The 25076-nt window shown below is 36.5% G+C and overlaps 1 protein-coding gene across 1 annotated transcript in view; it reads left to right on the top strand.

The window, feature by feature from the left end:
- DPYD (dihydropyrimidine dehydrogenase) overlaps nt 1-25076 on the top strand; it is an 849957-nt gene that overhangs the window by 807101 nt on the left and 17780 nt on the right. Inside the window, exon 21 of the mRNA XM_025405641.1 lies at nt 21913-22056. Within this exon, the coding sequence (XP_025261426.1) occupies nt 21913-22056 (144 nt within the window). The remainder of the gene's footprint in view (nt 1-21912; nt 22057-25076) is intronic.

The following is a 25076-nucleotide window of genomic DNA, read 5'->3' as shown; positions in this document are numbered from 1 at the left end:
GTTGGTGTCAAATGTGAGAACAAGGCGACACAAACTTATATGAAGAAAGGGCATTAACAAAATCCCCAGACAAAGAAGGAGCTAATAGCAAATATATGCAGCCGTCTTTGTGGATGCTCACAGGAGAAGTGGTACAACTTGATTTACAAAGGGCCTGGATAATTATTTGTTACTTGGAGCCAACCCTGCCTCTCCCTCTGCAGAGGGCAGGCACTGACCATCTGCGGGTCTTCGTTTCGCTTTTGTGTAGATGAGAATTAGCCACATTTCTGCATCTGGTAAGCTTTGCATGAAGAGATGTTTGAAGCATTGGCTTTGTTTTGTTTTAAATCTTTAAACTGCTCCCTCAGCTTCAGTCGGAGGATTACTGCACATCTAACCACGAATAAATTGAAATATCAGCTGAAGAGAGCGCATGTTGCTCGCTGGTGGAATAATGGACGGCAGGTGGTAGAGGGTTTTGTTTTCAGAAAAGCACAGGAGGCTAGAAGTGACAAGAGTGATTTTGTGAGAGGGCTGAAACTGTCAGGATGAAGTCACAGGGGTCAGTAGTTCCTGAGCTGACCTTTTTAAACAAACCCTGAGAAGACCTTTTACTGGATCCTCACAGCAGTAGCACATTCATGCCAGAAAGGTTGCCCCTCCTTCTAGATATTGAGAGTCCTAACAAAAAGCATATTTCCTATGATAGGGCCCATGTTCACCCACGTGGTAGCCTGACACTCCCTCTCCTGTCAGCCCGTGACACACAATCCTAACTGCTCACCTGCTCCACCACACACACACACCAGCATTTGAGCTGTCCCTTAACACTTTCCTGTAGTCTTTGATATCATCTTCCTGTCAAATCACAGAAATCAAGGGACTGGGCTGCAAAGCGGGACACTCATGTGCTAATTTCCATGTCATTGCTTAGAATGGTTTTCTAGCACGGAGAGCTGTTACCTGACTTCTGGGGACATACTGAAGTGCTGAGACCCACTGTAGGTGGCCTAAAAATTCACTTCTTAACATTTATAAGCCAGGATTGTAGAACGCACTGGCGCATGGCTTTTTTTTCAAATATTGTTCTGTTTAAGCTCTGTAATGTCACTGGAAGTCACAATAAATCACACACTTATGCTTTCTAATGAATACTTTTTGTTCAGAATTTCTAATACCTGAAGGAGAGAACCTTTTGTCCCTAAAGCCTGTGGAAAAAAAAAATGAGGGATTTTCTCCCTTCATCACTAAATATTATTATATTATCATATCCCCCTCCATTATTTTTTTCTTTCCTGTTTGCAACTGAAACAGTAATTTACTCATTAAACATCAATCCTCAGATGATCTGCTCCAAACCACCAAAATGTGAGTTATTAAAGACAAACAAACAAGTTTTTTTGAAAGTTTTGAAGCAAATAAATGTGATTATAAAACTTAGAATTTTTTTCTTCCGTTTGGTTCTATGTAGTGCTCTAAACTTCTGAGTTGACAGTAAAGGGGAAATTTGGTGACTGATCCCTTAGATAAGTGTTAATTTTTGAATCTGGCAGAAAAAATAATTTAAACAAAGCCCTAGAACCCGAATCTCCTTATTAAGTATTGATTCCACGTTCAGTACTCTTCAATGGGCACTGCTGTTTCCAGGCACTTAAACAGCAATGCAGCTTATATTGTTGGACCCTGTTTTTTTGATGCCCTCCTCAGTTCCTGCCCCATGCAGAAGCCAGGAAGCATGGAATCTACTTTACAGTTATCTCTTGCTTTCTACCTGTGTATTTGTAAATGGCTCTGTATATTGGAAAAGTTTCTGGCTTAGAAAAAAATATGTTAAAAAGAAAGAGAAATGGAAAGAGCGTTTAAGCAGAAGGTTAAGAACAGGGCGGGAAACAAAAGCGGGAAAAAGAAGGTGTCATCAGAATAAAAGCTAAAGATTATAAAGAGAGCTCAGGGTACCCAGAGTCCAGGTGGAAGGCCAGCCTGGACTGGGAGGAGATGTGCTGGTCTCTAAGGGACGTCACTTCCCCCTTGCATCGGCAAGGTCAGTCTTGGGAAGAACCAAAAGAACAGTAAAATAAAACAAAAGGTGACATTTGAAAAGAAAAGAGCAATAGATATATACAATTACCATAAAATCTCAAGCAAAAAGGAAGCAAAAATGTATTCTATAAGAATGAAAACAGAATTCTTTAATTCTCTACTGTTACCTCAAACACAGGAGACAAAGAGTGAAAAAGTGTTACATATAATTATTTGGTCAGAAAATCTAGAGGGAGGAGTAATTTCTTGTCAAATAAAAACTACTCAAATTGATTATGTAATCAATCCTCCATAGAACTGGAAGCAAATTTTAAAATTTATTATTAAAAAGATGTCGGCACAAGTGATTTCACATCTGAATAGCTAGTAGTTTTATCAGGGTTTCTATGTTATTTCAACAATTACAGCTTATAGAAAGGTACAGAAAACTCCCTAATAAATTTATGAACCTTGACCAACTTTAATACTAAAACCTGACAGTAGTACAACCCAGAAAATTGCAGACCAAAATTATAGACCGTTTGCACTTATGAATAAAGATGTAAAAGTTCTAAACAAAGTATGATAAATTGCATCTTCGACATTCTAGTGACACTAAAAATTTCTTGCAATATGTATACAATGGATTATCTGTCTCCTAATTGTCTCTGTATTAACTTCATAGAATGAATGTGAGTAAACCTTAGGAAATAGGTTGAATTAGTATATGAGATACACGGTAAGAGTGCTTGACCCAGCTTCCTGTGAATGTCCTCTGCAGTTTTACAGCAATAAAAAAGCCTTGCTTTAGCGTATGGTTCTGAAATTATCCTCTAGTGAAGATTGTTCAGGAAGTCTTTCTTCATCCATACATTCACATATAGTTGAAAGCAGCAGATAAATGAGTGACACTTGATAATTACAAGGCATTCAGCCAATCAATCAATAAAGATTTTATTTTGGAAACTTTGTACTGTTAGCACATTCAACCTGTCATATACTTTTATTCCAGGGGTGTGGAGTTGCTTTTTTTTTTTTTTTTTTTTTTTTTTTACAGAGTCCTGCTCTGTTTTCAGGCTGGAATGCAGTGGTGTGGTCTCTGCTCACTGTAACCTCTGCCTCCAGGATTCAAGCGATTCGCTTACCTCAGCCTCCCGAGTAGCTGGGATTAGAGATACACACCACTATGCCTGGCTAATTTTTTTTGTATTTTTAGTAAAGATGGGGTTTCGCCATGTTGGCTAGGCTGGTCTCAAACTCCTGACCTCAGGTGATCCACGCACCTTGGCCTCCCAAAGTGCTAAAATTACAGGTGTGAGTCGCCAGCCTGGAATTGCCTTTTTAAGCATTTTCAGGGGTAGATATCTGAAGACAACTCGAATCTGTCTGTACTATAAAACACTGCATAAAGGAGATTGTGTACAAAAGTTAATCCTGTAAGAAAAGCTACCCATTTCCATAGTAAATCCATGATTTGTCATTTTATTTATATATTTTTATTTTTATTTATTTATTTATTTATTTTGAGACAGGGTCTTGCTCTGCTGCCCAGGCTAGGGTGCAGTGACACAATCCTGGCTCACTGCAGCCTTGACCTCCTGGGCTCAAGCAATCCTCCTACCTCAGCCTTCCAAGTAGCTGGAACTACAGGTGCATGCCACCACACCCAGCTAAGTTTTGTATTTTTTGTAGAGATGGGTTTCAACATGTTGCCCAGGTTGGTGTTCAACCCCTGGGCTCAAGTAATCTGCCTTCCTTGGCTCCTCAAAGTGCTGGGACTATAGGTGTGTGCCACTGTGCATGACCAATTTGTCATTTTACATCAGCTATAGTTTATATTTGGACCTCCTAAGTCTGCGTCTTGATAAGATGCACTGTAGTCTCCCGTTAAAAGGCAGCTGTGGTGCAGGCAGTTTGGGTGTCCTCATTGAATAGGGAGCCAGCTAAAGGGATCAATACCTAAAAAATTGTAGGTGCTCAGCAAACATTGGTTTAAGTTCAATGTTTGACTTAATTTATTTGGAAAGACAAACTTTTAATCTGTGTTTTTGTATATAAATATTTTCATATGTATATCTACCTAAATGTATTTCTTATTTGAGAGCTACAAATGGAAAAGAACTCACTCTAATAAAAGCTGGCATTATAGTTTTAATTCTTGGGATGTTAGCATTGCAGCTTAATTCTTGGAGGATATTAATTTGCCAACACCCCATATAGACCTAAAATGTAGGAGTTTCATATTCTCAGGAATAAAAAATCTATATCCTCAAACATATGCAGTGCTTTGCTGAACTGAATGGACATTTCTTACTTATTATGTATTTAACCATATTTTAGAAGTGGGCCTGAGGTCTACTTATCACATTTCTGTCTGTGTAGTCATTACATATGCATCCTCCCACAGCATACATTTCTTTGGTATCTACCCTTCTAAATTATGATTTGAGATTCATATTTTAAAAACATATAAGGTAACAATTGTGACCATAATAATGATTGTAATTTTCTTCCTGCAGAGGTTTTTATAACAATTTCTGCTAGTGTGCCGTTTAAGACAATACTTTTAAGAACATTTTCCTCATTATAAAAGTAGTATGTGCTCACTGTAGAAAATTAGGAAAATACGTAAGTATAATAGAAACTGTATTAGGATCATACTGTATGTGCCGCTCTAATCCTGCTTTCTCTTTCACTTAAAAATATATTATGGAAGCATTTTACATGCACCTTTTAATTCTTCTAAACATGATTCTCTTTCAAATGGCCATGTAGGATTTTGAGTGAATACCAGTTTTGTCAATTTGCTATTTTAGAACTTTTAAACAATCAAATCAGAATCCGTGTTGATGACAAACTGAAGAACTCATGGGGGCCAATGCTGGTACTCAAAGACTTTTCTCTCAAACACAAAATGCTGCAATACCGTAAGAAACAAGTCAAAGCAAGAGAAGACCCCAAATTCAGCACCCACCCTTTATTCTGTGTGTTGACACAAAATATTGATGAAAGCAAGTGAAGAGTGAGCCTCCCCATATTGTCCTCTGTGTAATAGAACCCACACCATTGTATGAGCAGTAATGGTTTCTTTGGTCGTAACTTAAAGACATCCTATTTACACTAGGGTCCTTTTTTCAGTTGTGAATAGATTGCATTTAAATTACAAACTTGGAAGGGAGAGGTAAAAGGATTACCAAGTGTGAGAGATGAATGACGAAAAGCAGTAAAGCCTATGCGATCAGAAGGATAAGTCTTACAGTTCATCTGACATAAGAGATGGATTACAATGGCTCTGAAGTGGAAGACAGTTTACTTAGGAATTTAGCAGTAATTTGCATTTAAGGAATGCATTAGTGTATTCGCACATACAGTTTCATCATTGGATGACTAACAGGAATATATGGTATTTGTTTAAGATTTTATTGAATATGATGTGTGTGTGTGTGGTTTTTTTTCATCATTCAGGGAAAACCTGCTTTCCTCAGACTGTTGGCTGCCATAAGCACCATCAGCCATTAAATGATGTAATGATGCTGTATTGACACTGTCCTATGTATCTTTCTCTCTGTGGCTCATTTTGCCACAGAGAGAGTATCTTTAAGGGGCAGTGCCAGAATTAACCCCTGCACACTGATCAACAGAAACTTCTTCTAGAAATAACTAAGTCTGTCAACCTTTCAAATATTTAACTCATGCAAAGACATTCATGGAGGAATACAAGAGGGAAATCATTCTCTTATAAAACAGTTAGGACATTCTGAGTTTCTTTGAAGGAACAAATATTGCTTACGCTATTTTATCCTTGAATTCACATTAGAAGTTACAAATACAAATATATAATGTACATAGTCTTTAACTTTAAAAAAAACTTTAGCACCACATACCTCTAGAAGAGTAGAAGAGATATGGATAGGAAAATGGAGTCAAGAAACAATAAAGGCACCTATCTCAGAAGTTTTCAGGTATGGACTTAACGCAGTTAAATTATGAACAATAACACACAGTAATGTCCACCCTCACCTCTCTTTCTTTGCGATAGTCACACATCGTTTTTCTGGGATAATGCTGGAAATAGAACAAGGCTTGTTCTTTGCTTTTCTATGATGGTAAATTTTGAAGTTTTATTCATCCAAAATTTGGACTTTCACTTATAAATAGGGTTTTAGGAATGATGATGTAATTTGCATGTAGCATCGCCCTAGGAGTAATGAGGTGCCATTACTGTATTATGGCTACCAACAGTGATGAGGAGACTTAGAACTTAGCCAGTAAGTATTTAGAAAACACAATGCATTTTACCAAATCTGAGACATGCATTTTTTCATTTTTAATACCTCTGAATCATTTTGTCTTACAGTTGATTATATCTTCAAATTACCAGCTGCTGAATGTGAAACAGTTTTAGTAATGTTTTAAACAATGTATTTTCCTTATATTTTCTTCTTTATTGTATGAATAAGCAATGTATGATAGCATCTTAAATGTGATGAAATATAGAGCTGTGCTTTTAATTTGTAATAAATGAAGGTAATAGTACTTATAACTGATATTCAAATATATCAACATATACCATCTCCAAAACTCCCCTAGACAGACAAAACACATTCTCTTGGAAAGACCTTCCACAAAAGGAAATTGAAAATCTCATCCTGATTCTGTTTAGAAACCTACTTTCTCAACTCTAACTAATGGGATATTGGGCCAGTGGATTAGTGAATTCCACACATAATCCCCCCAAACTGAATTTATTCATTAAATTCACTTCTTCTTCCTCTACAAAATAGATTCCTAAGTTCCTAAGGCTAGAGGACTAACCAGCTGGATCAGTTTGTTACCTTTTCTTACCTTTCCTTTCTGATAGTCAGTAATGAAAGAAATGCGCATAGTCAGAAGCAGTAACGGAAGGGCCCAGATTATCCCTAAATGGAAAAACCATCCCTGGATAACAGAGAGCCCACTGTGCTTTAAATCTTTCTATAGGATTCAATTCAAAATATTGGGGTAGAATATAGATGTCATATATGTATTATATATATGTATTATATGTATGTGTATATGCACAGTAGGCACACACATATTTAATTACACAGTTATAGGTGTTAAAAATGCTTTAACCACACTGTTCTAAAACCCACTCTTAAGAAGCAAGAATGTGCATGTTAAAGTTACTTTCTGGGTTAATAGAGATGAGAAGAAAAGTTATTGGGGTTTGCAAATTTATTTTAAACAGATTCTTTAAAAATACCCACTGACCTACATTTATTGAAAGAAAAACAGTCAACTACAAATGTAATTGTTACCCTGTCAGGAATTTATTAATAGACAGGCTGCTGTCATCTTTGTTTAAATGCTCTAAGTTGACAGAATTTCATTTACATTAATGGGTGGAAAGTCCTTTTCTTACTTGTCCAACAAACTGGAGACAAAGTGCCTGCCAATGTTTTAATTTCTTTTTCATGTTCTGGTTAGAGAGTGAGAAGAATGCTTTCACTCCACAGTGTCATGAATATGATAATCTATGGAAATCACGGGAAAGCAGGTACTTAAGTTAAGCATATACTGTACTACAGGAATCCCTGATGAATTCAAGTCTCCGCTGTTTAGAGAAGATGTTGTTGCTGCCTGTGAAATGACAGACTGCCAGATGTTCGTGAAGTAGCATGGTAGCAGGCTCAGATCTTAGCATCTTCCCTAACCCCCACAGATGACAGCATCTAGTTTAGGCTACAGAATGGTCTTGCTTTCATTCTTTAAGCACTAGTGTTTACATTTACTCGTCAACTATCAAATCTTCATTTTCTTAATTTTACTTATTTAAACATGTGGAGCACAAAATTACACAACTGTATGAGCAATCCTGACTTTATACAGTGTATGCAGTCTAAATGTGAAATAAGCAGTTCTCCATCACGTACAACATGCTTAATCCATTGACTTCCCTTATAAATGCTGGAGAAATGGTTTTCTGAAGGAATGGGAAATGTTTACTAAATCACAATATTAAGCACACAGCAAAATATTTTAAAAGCACTTTTTAAAAAATAAATACATTAAAATAGTGTCATTGTGTACATGAGTAATTCACAAAGTTAATAATAGAAAGCTATTAGACATTGCTAGAATTTCTATAACAAAAATAATGTTGATAAGAATTTCTATAATGATGGCAAAGAGGCCTCTTAAGTGCCTACTGTGTATTAAGCTCTGGCTTCACTCTATACAATTTATATAAATTATATAATCTTTACAACGTTATAAAATATTTTTCCCATTTTATGAGTGAGGAAACTGAGATCTTACAAAAGTTAAGCAAAACACGACTAAGTCAAAAACCTAGTAAAAATGGAGCCAGAATTGGAAGCCAAGCTAAGTTCAAGACTGTACTGTGTATAAATGTACCCAATCATTCATTCAAGAGTGTACAATGAGCCAGGCATTGCTCACGGTTCTGGAAATTAGTAAATAAGATTAGTGAACATTTTATTCTCGTAGCTCATACCTTTTAGAGGGGTTGGAGATTTTTAAAAATAAGCAAATAAACGATGTGAATATTTTTTAAAAGGAGATGTGAAGAGTGTGATTTGAAAGGCCTACTGTGGATTGGGTGGTCAAAGAGTGCCTCTGTGAGGAGGTGACATTTTATCTGAGTCCTAAAACATGTGAGGGATCCAACCATGCAAAGATCCAGATGCAGACAAAAAAAAAAAACAAAAAAAACAGTAAATGTAAAGGCCCTAAGGTCATATGACCTTATAAGACTTTTCAAGAATAGCAAGAACAGTATGGCTGGAGTGTAGTGAGTAAAGGGGACAGTGGTTAAAATATATTGAAGAGGTGGGCAGGGGCCAGATAAACCTACAGTCATGGTGATGTTTTCTGATTTTATTCTAAAAGCAATGAAATCATTGAAGGATTTTAAGCAGAGGAATGATCTGTCATAGTTTCTATTTAAGACAACTTCTCAGGATACTATAAGGAGGATGCATTATACCAAATCAAAAGAGAAAGCAGGTAGATTGGTTAGGAGGCTATTGCAGCAGCCCAAAGATGAGGCACTTGAGCCTTGGACTGTAGCCATATCAGTGGAAATGGTGAAAAGTAGAGAGATTTGAGGTGTATGTACTACCCAGCAAAGGAGACACTTAGAAGTGATGTAGGATGAAAAACAGAATAGTGGGGGTTTTGTGTATTGTTTTTAAATAGAGATGGGGTATCTCTATGTTGCCCAGGCTGGTCTCAAACCCTTAGGCTCAAGTTATCCTCCCACCTCGGCCTACGAAGTGCTGGGATTACAGGAATAAGTCACTGTGCCCAGCCATAGGATAGCGTTTTAAGAAGGAAAGAAGGGTCAACTAAGTTTAATGATGCTGAGAGATAAAGTTAGATGAGCACAAACAAAAATGTGGCCACAGGATTTGTACAACAAAGCTTGTTGTTAACTTCATTATGGAAGCATTTCAGTTGTTTGGAATGGAGGACAAATTCCTGAAAAGGGTATGTTCAGGAGTGAATAGGAGGTGAAGGTGTGAGGACAGACACTATTAAAAATGATAAAAGAAGTTTGAAGGGAAGTAAATTAATGATGCCTGAAAGTGGCTGTAGGGTCACAGGAATTGTTTTGTTATGCTTAGTATATTTGTTTTTAGGATGAGAGAGATTAAAGTATATCTATGTGCTAATGAAAATAATGTAAAAATGAGGGTAAATTGTTGAATAGTCAAAGATAAAAAGAACAGAAACAAATTCCTTCATATGATCAGAGGGTATGTGAGATGGAGTCCATGAGTGGAGTCTTTAAAAGGGCATAGGATACTTCTCTTAGTAGTGGAAGAGAAGACAGAGGGTGAAAGTGCAGATGGGTGGGATGATTTATGTTTAATCCTGTTGCACTAAACGTTATTACATATTCCCTGAGGAAAGAGATCACATCTGTTTTATTCTCCATTATGTCTTCAATGGCCAGCCCATAGCATGTGCTAGACAAATTGTAAATACTCAACAAATACATCTGAAAGAAGGAGCCTTTCCCAAGAATGTAGTTTATTAGGTCTTTCCCTCAGTATATTTTCCTCAAACACCAAAAACTTTGATATTGTTGGGCAAAACAGTAGCCCAAAAACTTCAGGAAGTTCATGGCCAATGTAGAGAGAGCGGCACTAGGCTTGGAATTGGGAGACCTAGATTTGAGATGAATTCTGATTTATGGATGTTTGTTACTGTATTCTGTAGTTGCATGGAGAAGGTATTATTTGTGGAGCACTTTGCCAAACGTATAAAATATATATTTCCCAAGTTTAATATTTCATACATGTATGATAATTATATTAGAAAGATATTTTCTTTACATTAAAAAATTTGCACTTGCTTTTATTTTCTTTCCAATATAAATCTCCTGCTTAGCGTAGAACTACTAAAAATTGACTTTCAAAATGATCATTTTATTCCAGTATGCCCTGAACTGTAACTCTAAATAGGGTTTTAGATGGATCAAAATGTGATACTTTATGTCCTGTGCTGTAAAAGGGATTAAAACAGTCATCCAGGTGTTCCTGCGTTGGAGGATATTAGGTATCATATTGCATAAATGTGGACGAAAATTGATTAACCTATTCTTGCTCCGAATATAGCCTGAATCCTGTATACTTTTTACTCCGTATTTATAGCAGCCCCATTTTCCTCATCACCTCATTTTTCTGTTTTCCTTTGCTTCCATTCCATTGTGCAAGGCAATTTTTATTCCATTTTCCCTCATTGGTTTTTGCCCTTGACATTCTATGCAACATTTAGCCATGAAAGCAGTAGCATTTTGAAGGTGGATTTCAAAAGCAAATTATTTCATCCAGGTACTCCTAAGGCACTGGAAGGACTGTTGCTGAGAAAATCTTTCTTTATGTGTTGTTAATACTCTGTGACATTTTTATAATTCATAGTACTCACATCATCTTTACATTATGTATTACATTGTGCATAAATGAGATTTATGCACAATATAATAATACTTTGGTTCTATAATGCTTTAGAGTTTTCAAAATAGTAACAGCTGTATTTTAATCATCTATTAATGCTTTTCCTATTTTAAATAGTTGTGGTGAAGAACAAATGGGCTTGGTGATCATTGTTATTTCTGTTTTATACAGATGAAAATTGAGGCTTACAGAGGGCAAGTGGCTTGCCCCAGGTCATTCAGCTAGTTTCTGCATCCTAAGATCCATGATCATTCTGCATATTACATTGTTTTAGTAGAAGGCTCTATTTTTCTCCCAAATCCTAAAACTCTAATATATAGCAAATGCAACCACATGTGTATCTATATTTTATTCTTACCTTTTTAGTAATTTCATGCCTGTTATCATTTATATTCACTTCTAATATTTGTGGTTGATTTTCTATAGAGTGCGTCTCAGATGAGTTTGTGACTAGACATCAAACTTTGTCAAGATAATTACAGTGTAATATTAGTTATGAACTTGAATTTCCCAATTCATACAGATTTATAATAGCTTTCATTAAAATACTTTTAGTTCTATTAATTTTCTGTACAGATTTCATTATTTAATAATGAGGTAAAATAGCTATAATATCTTTAGTTTTACCTTTTACTAATGAAGTTTATGAACCCCTCCAATCTTGGAAGTTTGATAAACATGATCGATGATATCCCTATGTTATAGCCTAATAGACTCAGAATGTTCTATAGTTAAGTAGGATGGAAAGAGTTATAACTTATGACTCAATCCGATGTTTCAGTCACAGACAATGTGATGCCACCTAGGCATAAACTCTAAGGATTTCTAATTGTGAATTTGAAAACAAAACAGATCGCATCACTGGGAGGGACCTCATAGATCATGTAGTCAAACCCCCTCATGTTACCGGTGAGAAAACTGAGACACATGAGAGAGTCACCAGCCTGCCACAGGTCACAAAACCAGCTGACAGCAAAGCTAAGATCAGAGCCCCATCTCCTCATTCCCAAGTGAGGACTGTTTCCAATATGCCACATTACCTCCCCCAGCAAGATGCCTCCCACGGGGCATTGCTTCTTGAAGATGAAGTATATTAAATTCACATTTGGCTGCTAATCATTTTCTCAGCAGCTCTATGGTATTTCATTAACTTCTGCATGTAACACCCTGGCCTTTCACCTGTATTAAGTTGAGCTCATTAAACTTGAGGCCAGTAATAAACAGGACCAAACTAATTCAGATATGTTGCTTGGTATGTGTTCAGCATTTTTTTAATGGTTTCTACTGTGTGAAACATTTTCCCTTCACAATTTGTGGAATAAGAAAAACAGGAAGCATCGATTTCAGGGAATGGAGTGTGTAAGTAGTATGCTTCTTTATGTAAATAAAAAGTATATTAAACACCTACCTTATACAAAACTTTGTAAGGACTACAAAGAAATGTGAGTGACAGCAGAGCACAGAATCTCACATCAGGCAGATTTGGATTTGAATCCTGGCTCTGCCATTTATTAATGGTCAGAATTGTAGCAAGTTTCTTAGTCTTTCTGCCCCTCAGTGTTGTTGTGTATAAATGGATGCTAGAATACCCAGCTCATGGGTATTCTTTATCTTCTTGGCAATAAGGAAGAGATAATGTACTCATGTGCTTTGCAAAGTGTCTGGTATAGAGCCATGATCAGTTAATAAGCTGATGAAGGTGATGATGATGGTGCAATTCCTTCCATCTCCCTTGCTAAATTTGTAATCCCCTCTCAGCTATTTTTGAGGAACTTGGTTTTCCCCGTGTCTCCTCCCCTACCTCGTCATCTCTACAAAATACAAGCAAAGGTTCTTTAGAGTGCAAGGAAAGTAAAACTAAGTCATTTTACCCTTCTCAGGTCGTCCAGCAACACTGCTTTATGTTCCTTTTGACTAAGAAGTAACTCTTTGGCAGCCCATAGACTATGCAGCCCCCAGTTAACAAAGTTCCTATGTAATTTTAAAAGTTAAGAATCTGACTGAGCAGGGGATGGTGATAAAGGAGGGGTCATCTACAGAAAGATGACCAGCAAAGAGATAGAAATAGAAGTCTGTCAGGAAGAATGACAGCATGCAGGAGTTTCAGGGCAAAAGCCATTGTGAGTCACAGTGAGGCAGTCAACAGGCAGTGTGGGAGTGAAGATCAATGTTGGATCTACGGTGTGGGCACAGGTAGTCAGTGTTGGATCTCTGTTTCCTGGATACTACATGTATTAGAGTTCTCCAGAGAAACAGAGCCAATTCCCATAATAGATTCCCTCTTATATATCCATAACCAATGGGTTATATATAGATAACCCATATTCAATTCCCTCATATATCTATATACAGCCTATTGGTTATGTTATTATAGCATGTAATACAGCATATATAACAGGTTATAGGTTATATCTGTGTGTAACCCATTGGTTATATATAGGTATATAAAAGGGAATTTAATATGGGAATTGGCTCACATGGTTATGGAGGCCAAGAAGTCCCATGACATGCCATCTGCAAGCTGGAGAACAAGGAAAGCCTGTAGTGTAATTCAGTCTGACTCTGAAGGCCTAAAAACTGGGGGAGCCAATGGCGTACTTAACTCTATGCCTGAATCTGCAGGCCTCAGGACTGGGAGGTGAGGGGGGCAGCAGGTGGTAGAGGAGATGGCTAGGCGAGTGGTATAAGTCCTAGAGTCCAAAGGCCCCAGAACCTAGAGCTCTGATATCCAAGAGCGTGTGAAGATGGATGTCCTAGCTCTCACTCCAGAAGAAAGAAATAATTTGCCTTTCCTCCACCTTTCTGTTCTATGCAGGCCATCAACCAGTTGGAGGATGCCCACCCACATTTTCTTTACTCGGGGCATATTTTCTTTACTTGATCTACTGATCTGAATGCTAATCGCTTCTGGAAACGCCCTGACAAACACACCCACAAATAATGTTTTACCAGCTCCCTGGGCATCATCTTTTAACCCAGTCAAGATGATTCATAAAATTAACCATTACACCGTAGAACCTTTTTAAATTTTCTACTATAACAGCTTTGAAAATAATGATAACCTGGCCGGGCGTGGTGGCTCATGCCTGTAATCCCAGCACTTTGGGAGGCTGAGGTGGGTGGATCACCTGAGGTCAGGAGTTCGAGACCAGCCTGGCAACATGGTGAAACCCCACCTCTACTAAAAATACAAAAATTAGCTAGGTGGGGTGGCGCATACCTGTAATCCCAGCTACTTGAGAGGCTGAGGCATGAGAATCACTTGACCCAGAGAGGCGGAGGTTGCAGTAAGCGGAGATCATGCCACTGCACTCCAGCCTGGGCAACAGAGTGAGACTCGGTCTCAAAAAAAAAAAAAAAAAAAGGGGGAAATAATGATAAACTTAGAACTCATCTAGTTCACTTTCCTACCACTACCAGAATCCCACCTCCAACATTCTGGATCATTCTCCCTTTCTGCTACAACCATCATCCCACAGTCCACCCTTCCTTCTGCCACTGTGAGGATCTGGTCACACATTTTCAAATATCTGGTGTTCCCATATACCCTAAAGAATAAAATCCAAACACTTTGCCCAAAATTCAGAGCCCTATCTATAGATATTCCAGCTTAGTCCCCCACTATCTCCCTGTCACTTAGTATATTTTAGCCGTATAAGGGTAAGCTCATCTTATAGTTTCTTCACTTCATTCCCTTACTTCTCTTCTCCTCCTACAACTCGACACTGTTTTCCCCTTTCAGAATTTTTCAGCATAGTTTAAATTCCTCCTTCACTGTAAAGATTGTATTAACCTCTGAGTTGGAATTAATTGCTCATTGGATCTGGGTTACATCAGATTGTGCATGTCGTCCTCTACTTATCTTATTTCTCCTTACAATGAAGTATGTAAGTCAGATGTCAGCTGACTTCATCCAGTCCTGTCCTTCTGGAGATTGCTACAAAATCCCCAGAGATTCTGTTCTCTAGATTACTTCTGGCTATAAATTCCAGCTATCATTAAATTCTGAATCTCCCTCAAATCTCCCTCCTGTTGGTTTCTATTCTTTTCAGCTATATGCCAACCCAACCATGAAACTCAACCCTGTTTCCCCGATTTTCTTCCAAATTTCTCACCAAGGCATGTAAGTGTGTAGCAGATGTTCTTAGATAGAGGCTATGGAGGAGGATTTAGATTGGAGCAATGCAAACATCTTAAAATTCAATAGTGACTCTCCCTGTTTATAAAAGTCCTTCAGCCTCATAACAATAGGCTTTGCTCCCTCTCTCTTGCCCTCTCTTTTCACACTTTCTTTTACCCTCTCCTCTCTTTTCTATTCCCCCTCTCCTTCAGAATTCTACATTTCTCCATGCATAATGGTTGGACCATCTCTTTGTTCTGGTTTCTCCTAAAACATGCCATCAATACCACATTTCCTAAATCCCAACCTAGAGGTATTTCTTGAAAAATCCTCACTTTAAAAAGTCTCTTTACAGTTTGTAAAGAGATACCTGGTGTGAGTTATTTAAATTGTTTCAATATTAAAATAATAATTTTCTTATCTCAGTTCCTTTGAATATGACTCAATCATTTTCATAAGGCTAAGAACTGCTTTTGGAAGGAACAGCCTCCTGGTCCTCTTTGTGGCCTAGGCTCCAGCACCTGCACAGCACTTAGCAGAAGCAAGTCTTATTTCCATCATCCTTTGCTAGCATTCCATGAATGTTAGATTTTCTTCTCTTGATTGACATTATTCCTAATTCATGATCTGACTTCATCACTTCACAACATCATGAGCTCTGCCTGCTTTTCACAGGGGAAGTGCTTCACCCTCTTGTAGCTTATGAACGATGGAGCAGAGGGTTAGCAGTCCGTTGGCTCCCTGGTGCCTTTTCCAAATTGTCACCCTTCTCCCTCCGCTGTTTCTTCCACCTGGAGTATTCTCTTCCCCTTTCCTGACCTCACGCCTCCACCTGCACCACTTGCCATCCTGCCTTCACCTTATCCTTCAGAGTTTAGCTTGGATGACACCTCTTCTAGAAAATCTCTGACCCCTCAGCCTGAGTTAGATACACATTGTCACTGCTCATATAACAGTTTGTGTCACTTCTGCCACAGCCCTTGTCACAGGGTATTGCAATTGTTATTAATATAGGCTCTTTAAGGTCACACACTATCCTTTCTGTATAAATTTCAAGTGTCTGGCTCCTTATAAATGTTTTCTGAATGTATGAAACACAGCTTTTCTGTACGTATGATTTTTTTACTTCATGTCATATTTAAAAACCTATTTATATACTTTAATTTGCTTCTGAAAGTAATTGTTTGGGATTGTTTGACAATTCAAACAACCAGAAAGGTTTTGTAAATATATTCAAGATATTCGTTCATTCATTTATTCATTCATTCATTAAGCTCTGAAACATTATATTCAGCACCTACTATGTGCTGGATCAAAGCTGCCTGTCTAGGATCTCAAGCTGGGCAGATGGACACATAAGCTAATGATGATAAGGCAGTGTAGTAGGTGCAGAGATGAAAATATGCCCAGGATATTCTAAACCACTGGGCAGGGAGGGTAATCGGTAAAGGAGATTACTTAGGTGTTGTGAAGACTGAGCTGAAACTAAATAGCTTAATTGGCATGTACTAGGTGAAAAAGACAGGATGGGGTATTCTGGCAGAGGGGAGGCATGAGCAAACATGGAAACACGGAGCACAGTACACAATGCAATAGAAGCAGTTAAGGCTTATGGGAATAAATTGGCAGGCATGCATTTTGCAAATATTATTCTATTTAATGCTTATACCAACATCGTGAGTTTGATACTGTCATTCTCATTTCATTGATAAGGAAAATTAGTGGCAGAATAGTTAAGTAATTGGCTCATAGTCACACAGCTAATGAGTGCAAAACTGATTTTAATGCAAATTTGACTTCTAAATTATTTCCTTAATCACTATGTGAATGTTGACTTTCTACTTTCACTGTGAAACATGAACTATCTCTTTTGACCGATTTAGATATCATACATTTGATCAAAAGTTGTATGCTTATATTTATCAGGTTAAACTAACACTCATATTTTATATCTTTTATATGTCCAATGCCAGTGTCCTGATTTGCATCATTGGCACCACATAGCACTATGGTAACATGTAATATGTTGATGAACTTTCTGTCTCTGTCTTTTTATTGTTTTCCACTGTCCAAATTTGATAATATCTTGAAACATTGCGTACTATTATATCAGTGATTAAGCATTACATGCCAGTTACACATGGGAAAATCTGAGCTTCTGATTCTAAACCATGCTAAAACTTATTTTGAAATAAAAACAGCATCCAATGTAAGTAACTGATTACTTTCATAATTGAAAAGAGGAAAGAAGAAAAGTAATTGAATTCAGAAAGTACAGAACAAAAGAGAGACTTCTCATCTCTATCTCCTGTGCTACCTTGAATCATGCTGAGCACACAGAGACTGAAATTAGGGTGAGTTAGAAACTTTACATGGATTACTTTATTTAAACCTCAAAATGGCCATTTTATAGATGATGAAACAGACTCAGAGAACCCATGCTCTCAACCATTATACCACACTGTTCCCATATTTTTGATTTTAGGTGTCCAAGAACTACTTCAATTAGCTTTTTGAGTTTTTAAAGATCAACTCTTTGAACATTTTTTTTCTTCATTTTTCTCTGCAATTATTGGTTATTTTATTGAGTTCAAACAGTTTTCCAAGGAGTCTGGCGTATTATTCCTTGAGATAACTGAAATAACCAGGTATATTCGACATATAATTCAATCTGACACTAGCCCTTCATGAATAGCAAAAGATACTTATAAAATTAATAACAATTATATTTTGTACTGCACTGTATGGAAATTGTTTAGCCTTTAATGTATCACAAGACAGTTCCTGGCCCAGAGTGGATATTAAATGTTGTATTTGTTGAATAAATGTCAAAAGACTGATAAATAATAGAACTATGTCATAGGCAAACATGTCTTTTGGGGAAAAAAAGTCAACTTTTAGATATCCTTTACATGTAACTTATCCTTTAGTCTGTCAGTTGTATACACACACACACACACACACGAAATAGGTATAAAGGAGATAGATAGATAGATAGATAGATAGATAGATAGATAGATAGATAGATTTCAGGTTTATACTGAATGAGATACATACATATACATATATATCTGATACTGAGTGATATATTCTGATATAAGCCTGAAATATTTTCATCTTTCACATATTACAATTTGGATATCCAAGTAATTACTTGTCTTTCTGTTATTGTTTCCAATTAGATAAGAGAGTGTGATTAAGAAAATAGAGTTGATCCATTACAGTACTACAGACTAGTGCTATTAGGCAACTTGCTGCCATTCTCATAAAAATTATGCAATTTAAACTGGAAGATGCAAGTGCTTGCTTCTATTACAAACAAGAACCCTTTTCTACTTCATAATATGCTCAATTACCTTTAGATTGATCCATGAATAAATTATAATCCAAATAGACTTCTTTACCTTAAAGCTTTGCTGGCTTAAGGTATCATTGTTGATTCATTATGTTGTCACTTTTCTATCGGCAATGTAATGCTTTTTATATCTGGATAGAGACAGTTTTAGTGTAAGATACTGTTATCTTTAAATGAGTAGGATTTAGCCTTTCTGGTGAGAACAAATTCATCAATGATGAATCCCTGGAGAAACTATTGAAACAAAAATCACACCATTTCTGAGCTTTGTTCAGTTCATCAGTTACAAAGCAGCTTTTGATAGTCCTAAAGAACTTTTTCCTTTGTTTAAGAAATATAGCATGACGCTCAAAACCTCTCACTTTGAGTTACCGCAGGCTACAACTTTTCTGTAAGAAAATAATGAATGAAGAGGAAAAGCTCCTGCTGCTGGCACTGTCAGGTCCTGCTGCTTCTCCTCCTGCAATAGGAAATCAATTAACTATATGTTCAGGCAGAGATTTGAACTAAATGCTTTATTAATCATCACTGATTGCACACACACACAGTGACCAACTATGCATTCATCTTCACTCTTTCTTAGCTTTGTTTTGCTTGCTTGCTTTTTCCTTTTTTTTTTTTTTTTTTTTTGCAAGATCAGAACACAAACATATGCCTACATGTGGTATGTGTAAAGGTGATCGGGTGTTCCTTTGGTGCAGGAGGGAATTGATGTTTTCTGTTTTCAGAAAACTTAATTTTTTAAATGTTCAGTACTCAAATATCCTTAGGACCACTTTAATATATACAACGTATTTTTAAAGCACTTAAATTTTCAAACTAATAAGGAAAGCAAAACGTCTACGGCAGCCTTGAAGTTTTGGAAGCTGGTACTGTGCCATAGTCTCTGAGAGCTCCACGTAGCAGTGAGGAATTAAACAAAAATGAACCCAATTTGATTTGGAGATGCTTGGTGGAAGGTTGAAGGAGCAGTCACTGATATTTGGTATTTTTTTGCTTTCAATTAAAAAAAATTGGCAAGTTTTCCTTTTAGTCCATTAATTCTTCTAACCAATGCACAAGGAAAATCCTGTAGGAATCTTTATGTTAAATTGAGATTCTCTCTTTAGGACTAATTATAAAACCAATTAGCACATTAGAAACTTAGCATGTTAGCCAGGGGAAGGCTGTGTAACATAATTTATGTATGGCAAATGTGGTCAATCATTGCAAAAAATGACAGAAAGTGTCAGGCTGTTGGATATTTACACAGGCTGTATTATATTCAGCATCAAAAGATTTTCAAATATTTATTGTTGTTATTACCATTGTTGAAACAATTTGAAATCATTATGGTTTAAATTTAACTCCATTCATTGTCTGCATTTGGATAAAGAATAATCTAAATGAAAAAAAAAAAATGCTATCCTCTGATGTACACTTAAAGGAAGATAGATTTGAAAGTTCCAAGAATGATTTATTTTGAATGGCCTTTACAAAACTCTTAGGTGACATTAGACGATGTTGAGTAAGGTAAAGCCCAAACAGAGAATCATGTAAACCCCAAAAGGGAAAATAATGGTTCTGATTTTCATGGAGCCTGCTAACATGAGGCATCTGCTAGAACCAGAGGTCATATGTTTCAACACGTAACCATTCTTGATGGTCTTTGAGTATATGAGATTAGGATTGAGATGGCCTTGAGGTATAAGAGAAACACGCAGGGGATGACATTCTGAAGATTTATATCATGTGGACATGTGCTCACCACTTTATGTGATGTTTTCTAGACCCCAAAGGCATGTCTTTGGCACCAAGTGTAATCCCTAACACCTCATATGCCCCAAGAAAAAGCCATTTCATAAAAGGACATTTCAAAAAAGCATTGTCTTTTCTGTATTAAGGATGCTTATATATGTGATAAGGAGGACTTGTTTTATACTCTTATTTATTTTATGCTTTTAGCAAGTCAGTATCACTTGTTTTATAGCAAAATAGATACAAAATACTATCTCCCTCCATATCATTTCATATTACTGCAACCATTAAGTATTACAATTTAGGAAAGCATTAAGGTATAGAGATGAAGTACTCAGTTCTAGTCTAATTGTATATAAATTAATTTGGCATTCATAACATTGTTTCCATTTACTTGACTTGTTGACATCATTATAATGAATTGATAATGGAAGTAACAATCTTAGATATTTCCACATAAATATGTTCTTCACTAATATAAATTACAGTTGCAGTTTGCACTTCAGCTTAATTGGAACATGGTTTAAGTTTAGCTTACCTACTCTACTGAGGTCTCTAGAGGACCAGAGAACTCATTTTCCTCGGGCGTTATGCAAGATGAAATGTGGAGGCCAGTGTTTTGAAACAAGTGTCATTTTTCACCAAAATACTTGCTAGGTCAGAGATCAGGATGACCTTGGAGTGCTGTAGTTTTCCAAACCTCCATCAGCTAGATAAATGGGCTTTATTCTGTAGGAGAGAGAGTGTATTTTTGCAGTCTTATGAAAAAGACCTAGCAATTCCAGGTTACAGGCCGACACAAAACATTTGGAATTCAGTGATGTCTATCACCAGCAGTATGTGTCAGTAAAAGTGAAGATCAAAGGTTCTAGAAGAGGGGAAGGACAAAGTGAAGAGAAAATAATTGTGGGATAATGAATGGTATGAGGGCATTTTCGTGTTAACTTGAAACCACTTAGCATTTTTCCATGACGCCCAGGTATCTTTCTAAATGAACTTTGTAAAGTACAATTGAATAACCTTGAAATTTAAAGCTCCGTGATGTGATTTTGAATACTGATGGAGTTTGTTTAAGCACTGTAATATTTCCTCTCCTTTTCATTTCTGTTTTTGCCTCCATGCAAAATAAAATTTATTTTCTGTACAGAGAAATCAATATTTTTACCATTTTGTTTTTCAGCTATTCCAGTAAATTGCAATCAACATTAGTTACAATCTTTAAAGAGATGTAGTAAGAATTTGAACACAATAAAATAGAGATCCAGATGAGAACTCTGGCAAAGTACCTTTGCTATTGACAAAAGCATTTGTCAGGGACTACAACTGTGTCTGTATCATGCTAAAAACCTGTAAAAAAGCATCAATAGATTTCACCTTCTGTCTATATAAACCAAACAAATGGTTTAACTAATAGCTATTGTTTTAAGTGAATGGGTTTGGTTTGCCATTGTGAACTTTTTTCCATTTAGAAATGTATTTTAATTAACATTTATATATGTAATCCACACATATTTGGTAAAAGTATTGTACTGTTGTGTTCTTTTTAATAATTAATGGAACCTGATACCTAGAAGACTAGTGGTCCAAAACAATGAGTGAAGACCTAGTTACAGTATACATGAAACAATCCCTAGACACACATTTGTTTGTTGATAATATTTATATGTTTATATCTTCCCATTTTTCTCTTCTCTGAGCTAATATGCTTTCTTATTTGTGTGTTTTCCTTTTAGAAGCTGCCAAGTTTTGGACCTTATCTTGAACAGCGCAAGAAAATCATAGCAGAAAACAAGATTAGACTGAAAGAACAAAATGCACCTTTTTCACCACTTAAGAGAAACTGTTTTATCCCCAAATGGCCTGTTCCTACCATTAAGGTAAAAATTATGCCAACTATATAAGTATGCCTACTTTACTATACAAATATAGCTAAAATGTTTATTTACTGCTTAAATGTATCACTAATTTGGCTTTAGAAATACAATGAAAGTTTTTTTAAAAAATCTGTCCATGGTGAAAACTGCATTTAAATTATAAAATAATCCTTTTTATTTGCATATTTTATACTTTCTAGAACACTGTCAAGCATGCCTTTCTTGGAAATTTTTATATACATTAAATGTGTCAGGAGATATTAAGATGAAATTCCTTGTTTTCTTATGGTCATTTAAAAATTATTTTAATCTATAATTAACTCCAACGATCTTATGTTAGTCATGTATGTAGCACAACTCAGTTATCAATAAGCACATCAATATCAGTGTGATCCCTTGAAAGTTTTGGGAAAACATTCTCTGGTTTGGCCTCTGGAAAGCCTGGACATTTATTTGGTTCTCAGGAGATTATTTTCTGGTAATAACAAAAATTATAATTAAGATGGGATTATGAGTATATGTTACCTTTCTTGATTTTTTTTCCTTAAACTTTTCATTTTGACAGAAATGTAGATTTACATGTAGTTGTAAGAAATAATACAGAGAGGTCTTGTGTACCCTTTATCCAGTTTCACCTACGGTAACGTGTTGCAAAACTGTAGTATGATATCACAACCAGCATATTGACACAGACACAATTTACCAATCCTATTCAAGTTTTTCCAGTTTTACTTCTATGTGTGTGTTGTATATAGTTCTGTACAATTCTGTCATGTATGTAGATTCATGTATCCACCACCACAGTCAAGATACAAAACAGTCCCATCACCACCAGGATGCCTCAGGTAGCCCTTTTGTAACCACACCTTCTTTTTTTCTGCCCCTCTTCAAGACAGTATTGTTTCCAGGCAGTCATAATGAGGAAAAAAAGGAGGTGTTATTGGATGGCATTCTCTCTGAAATCATCATCACTAAAATGTACTTTGCAGTTACTGAAATTCATTCTTCTGTATTTGATGACACTCTACTCCTACATTGCCATTTTCTGTTTGAAACATCAGCTGAAAAGCTTGCTTTTATGTGCTCGCAAGTAGACCTCACTGAAATTCATCTTTAGCAGTCAACTGGAGATTGGAACCCTTAAAAATTCCCTCTACCTATGAAGAAAAAAAAAAAATGTGTCTCATGCTAAAAACAGTGGAGTTTAGACTCAGTGTTCCAAGCAATACAGAGTTCTGCAAGGGCAAAGGGAGTGGCTGACCACAAAGCGTACCAACACTTCAATGCCATCATTCTAAATAAAATGAACATTTGGGACTTTTAACAGCATAAAAGCCCCAAATCATCTCTTGAGTTCATGTTAAATTATTTTTGTGCTACTGAAAGTATGAACTGAACAAACTGAACACTGATGGAATGTGAAGGCCAGAACCTACAACCCTTCATGAGCCTTTTTCCCCCATCTGTGGCTATGACTACTATATGATTTGGAGATATAGTGTGTCTGGAGTTGGTTCCTGCCCGTGGGCTCATGGTCTCGCTGACCTCGAGAATGAAGCTGCAGACCTTCGTGGTGAGTGTTATAGCTCTTAAAGGTGGCACTGACCCAAAGAGTGAGCAACAGCAAGATTTATTCTGAAGAGCAAAAGAACAAAGCTTCCACAGCATGGAAGGGGACCGGAGCAGGTTGCCACAGCTGGCTGGAGTGGCCAGCTTTTATTCCCTTATTGTCCCCTCCCGTGTTCTGTTTTTGTCCTATCAGAGTGCTGTTTTTTCAATCCTCCCTGCAATTGGCTACTTTTAGGATCCTGCTGATTGGTGCGTTTTACAGAGCACAGATTGGTGCATTTTACATAGCCCTGATTGGTACATTTTTACAGAGTGCTGATTGGTGCATTTTACAATCCTAGCTACAGAGTGCTGATTGGTGCATTTTACAATCCTCTTGTAAGAAAAGTTCTCCAAGTACCCACTCAACCCAGGAAGTCCAGTTGACCTCACCTCTCAGTAGGAATTTTCCCAGCTTTCTCTTCTTAATCAATTTGAATTAAATGTACGATCTCCATCTCTAGGCATCTTTTCCTTAGGTGTAAAAATTTCTGAAGGAAGATATTATTTATATTTGAAATAAAAGAAGTGCAAGATGATTATGAAAGCATTTTGACCTTTTCTAGCCCTCAAATCTTTCAGGGATTATATTTTAAATACTGATAACCTAGAAAAAAAACAAAACAGAACAAACAAAAAATCTACTGTGGTTGAATGAAAGCTTGTAGATCATTAATCAAAAAAAAATCAAACTCAGAATTAAATAAACCAAAGAAATGTGAAGTCTTGGATGTAGATAAAGATTTCAGAAGTATCAAAGAGAGATAAGGCATCTTATTAAAAATAGTGCAAGCTTATGTTCCTCCCCTAAGGTTCCTTACTTTAGAGGTTATCCCGAGTGGAATGTCCTTGGTGTTACATGTTACACAAGCCTCAAGACATTGTAGATACCATCTTACCAGCGTCTTAGACCTTATCAGTGTCAACATCTTAATGGGCAGCTGTGGTAGATTTTCTCAATGTCTGGTGGATTTTCCACTACCTTGGCCTTCTCCCCAGAATGTCCACACTCATTCCACCTGTTGTCATTTCTAGGTAGATGCTGTGCCCTGTCAAAAAACAAAATAGTGACTGATAGTGGTGAGGTTTTGGGGGAAGCGAGCATTTTCAGTTTTTATAAATGCAGATATCTCTTTGGAAAATTAGAGATTAAATTTGTTATAACAAATAACTGTATTATAAATATAAAACTTTGTGTATATATATTTATATTTATATTCTATTATAAAATTGTGTATATGTGTGTATATATATACACATATGCACACACATATATATACACATATACACACACATAGAAGTTTTAATTTGTGTAATCATCTCTAGCAAAGGCTGATTTTGTGATTTTTGCCCTTTCTTTATTTGCTTAGGTTAGCCTTTTTTACCTTGATAAGATTATATCAATGTTTACCCCA

This window comes from Theropithecus gelada, chromosome 1 (assembly GCF_003255815.1).
Source record: "Theropithecus gelada isolate Dixy chromosome 1, Tgel_1.0, whole genome shotgun sequence".
Lineage (NCBI taxonomy): Eukaryota > Metazoa > Chordata > Mammalia > Primates > Cercopithecidae > Theropithecus > Theropithecus gelada.
Note: the sequence above shows the minus strand (reverse complement) of the source record. Positions and strands in the feature narration are given on the sequence as shown.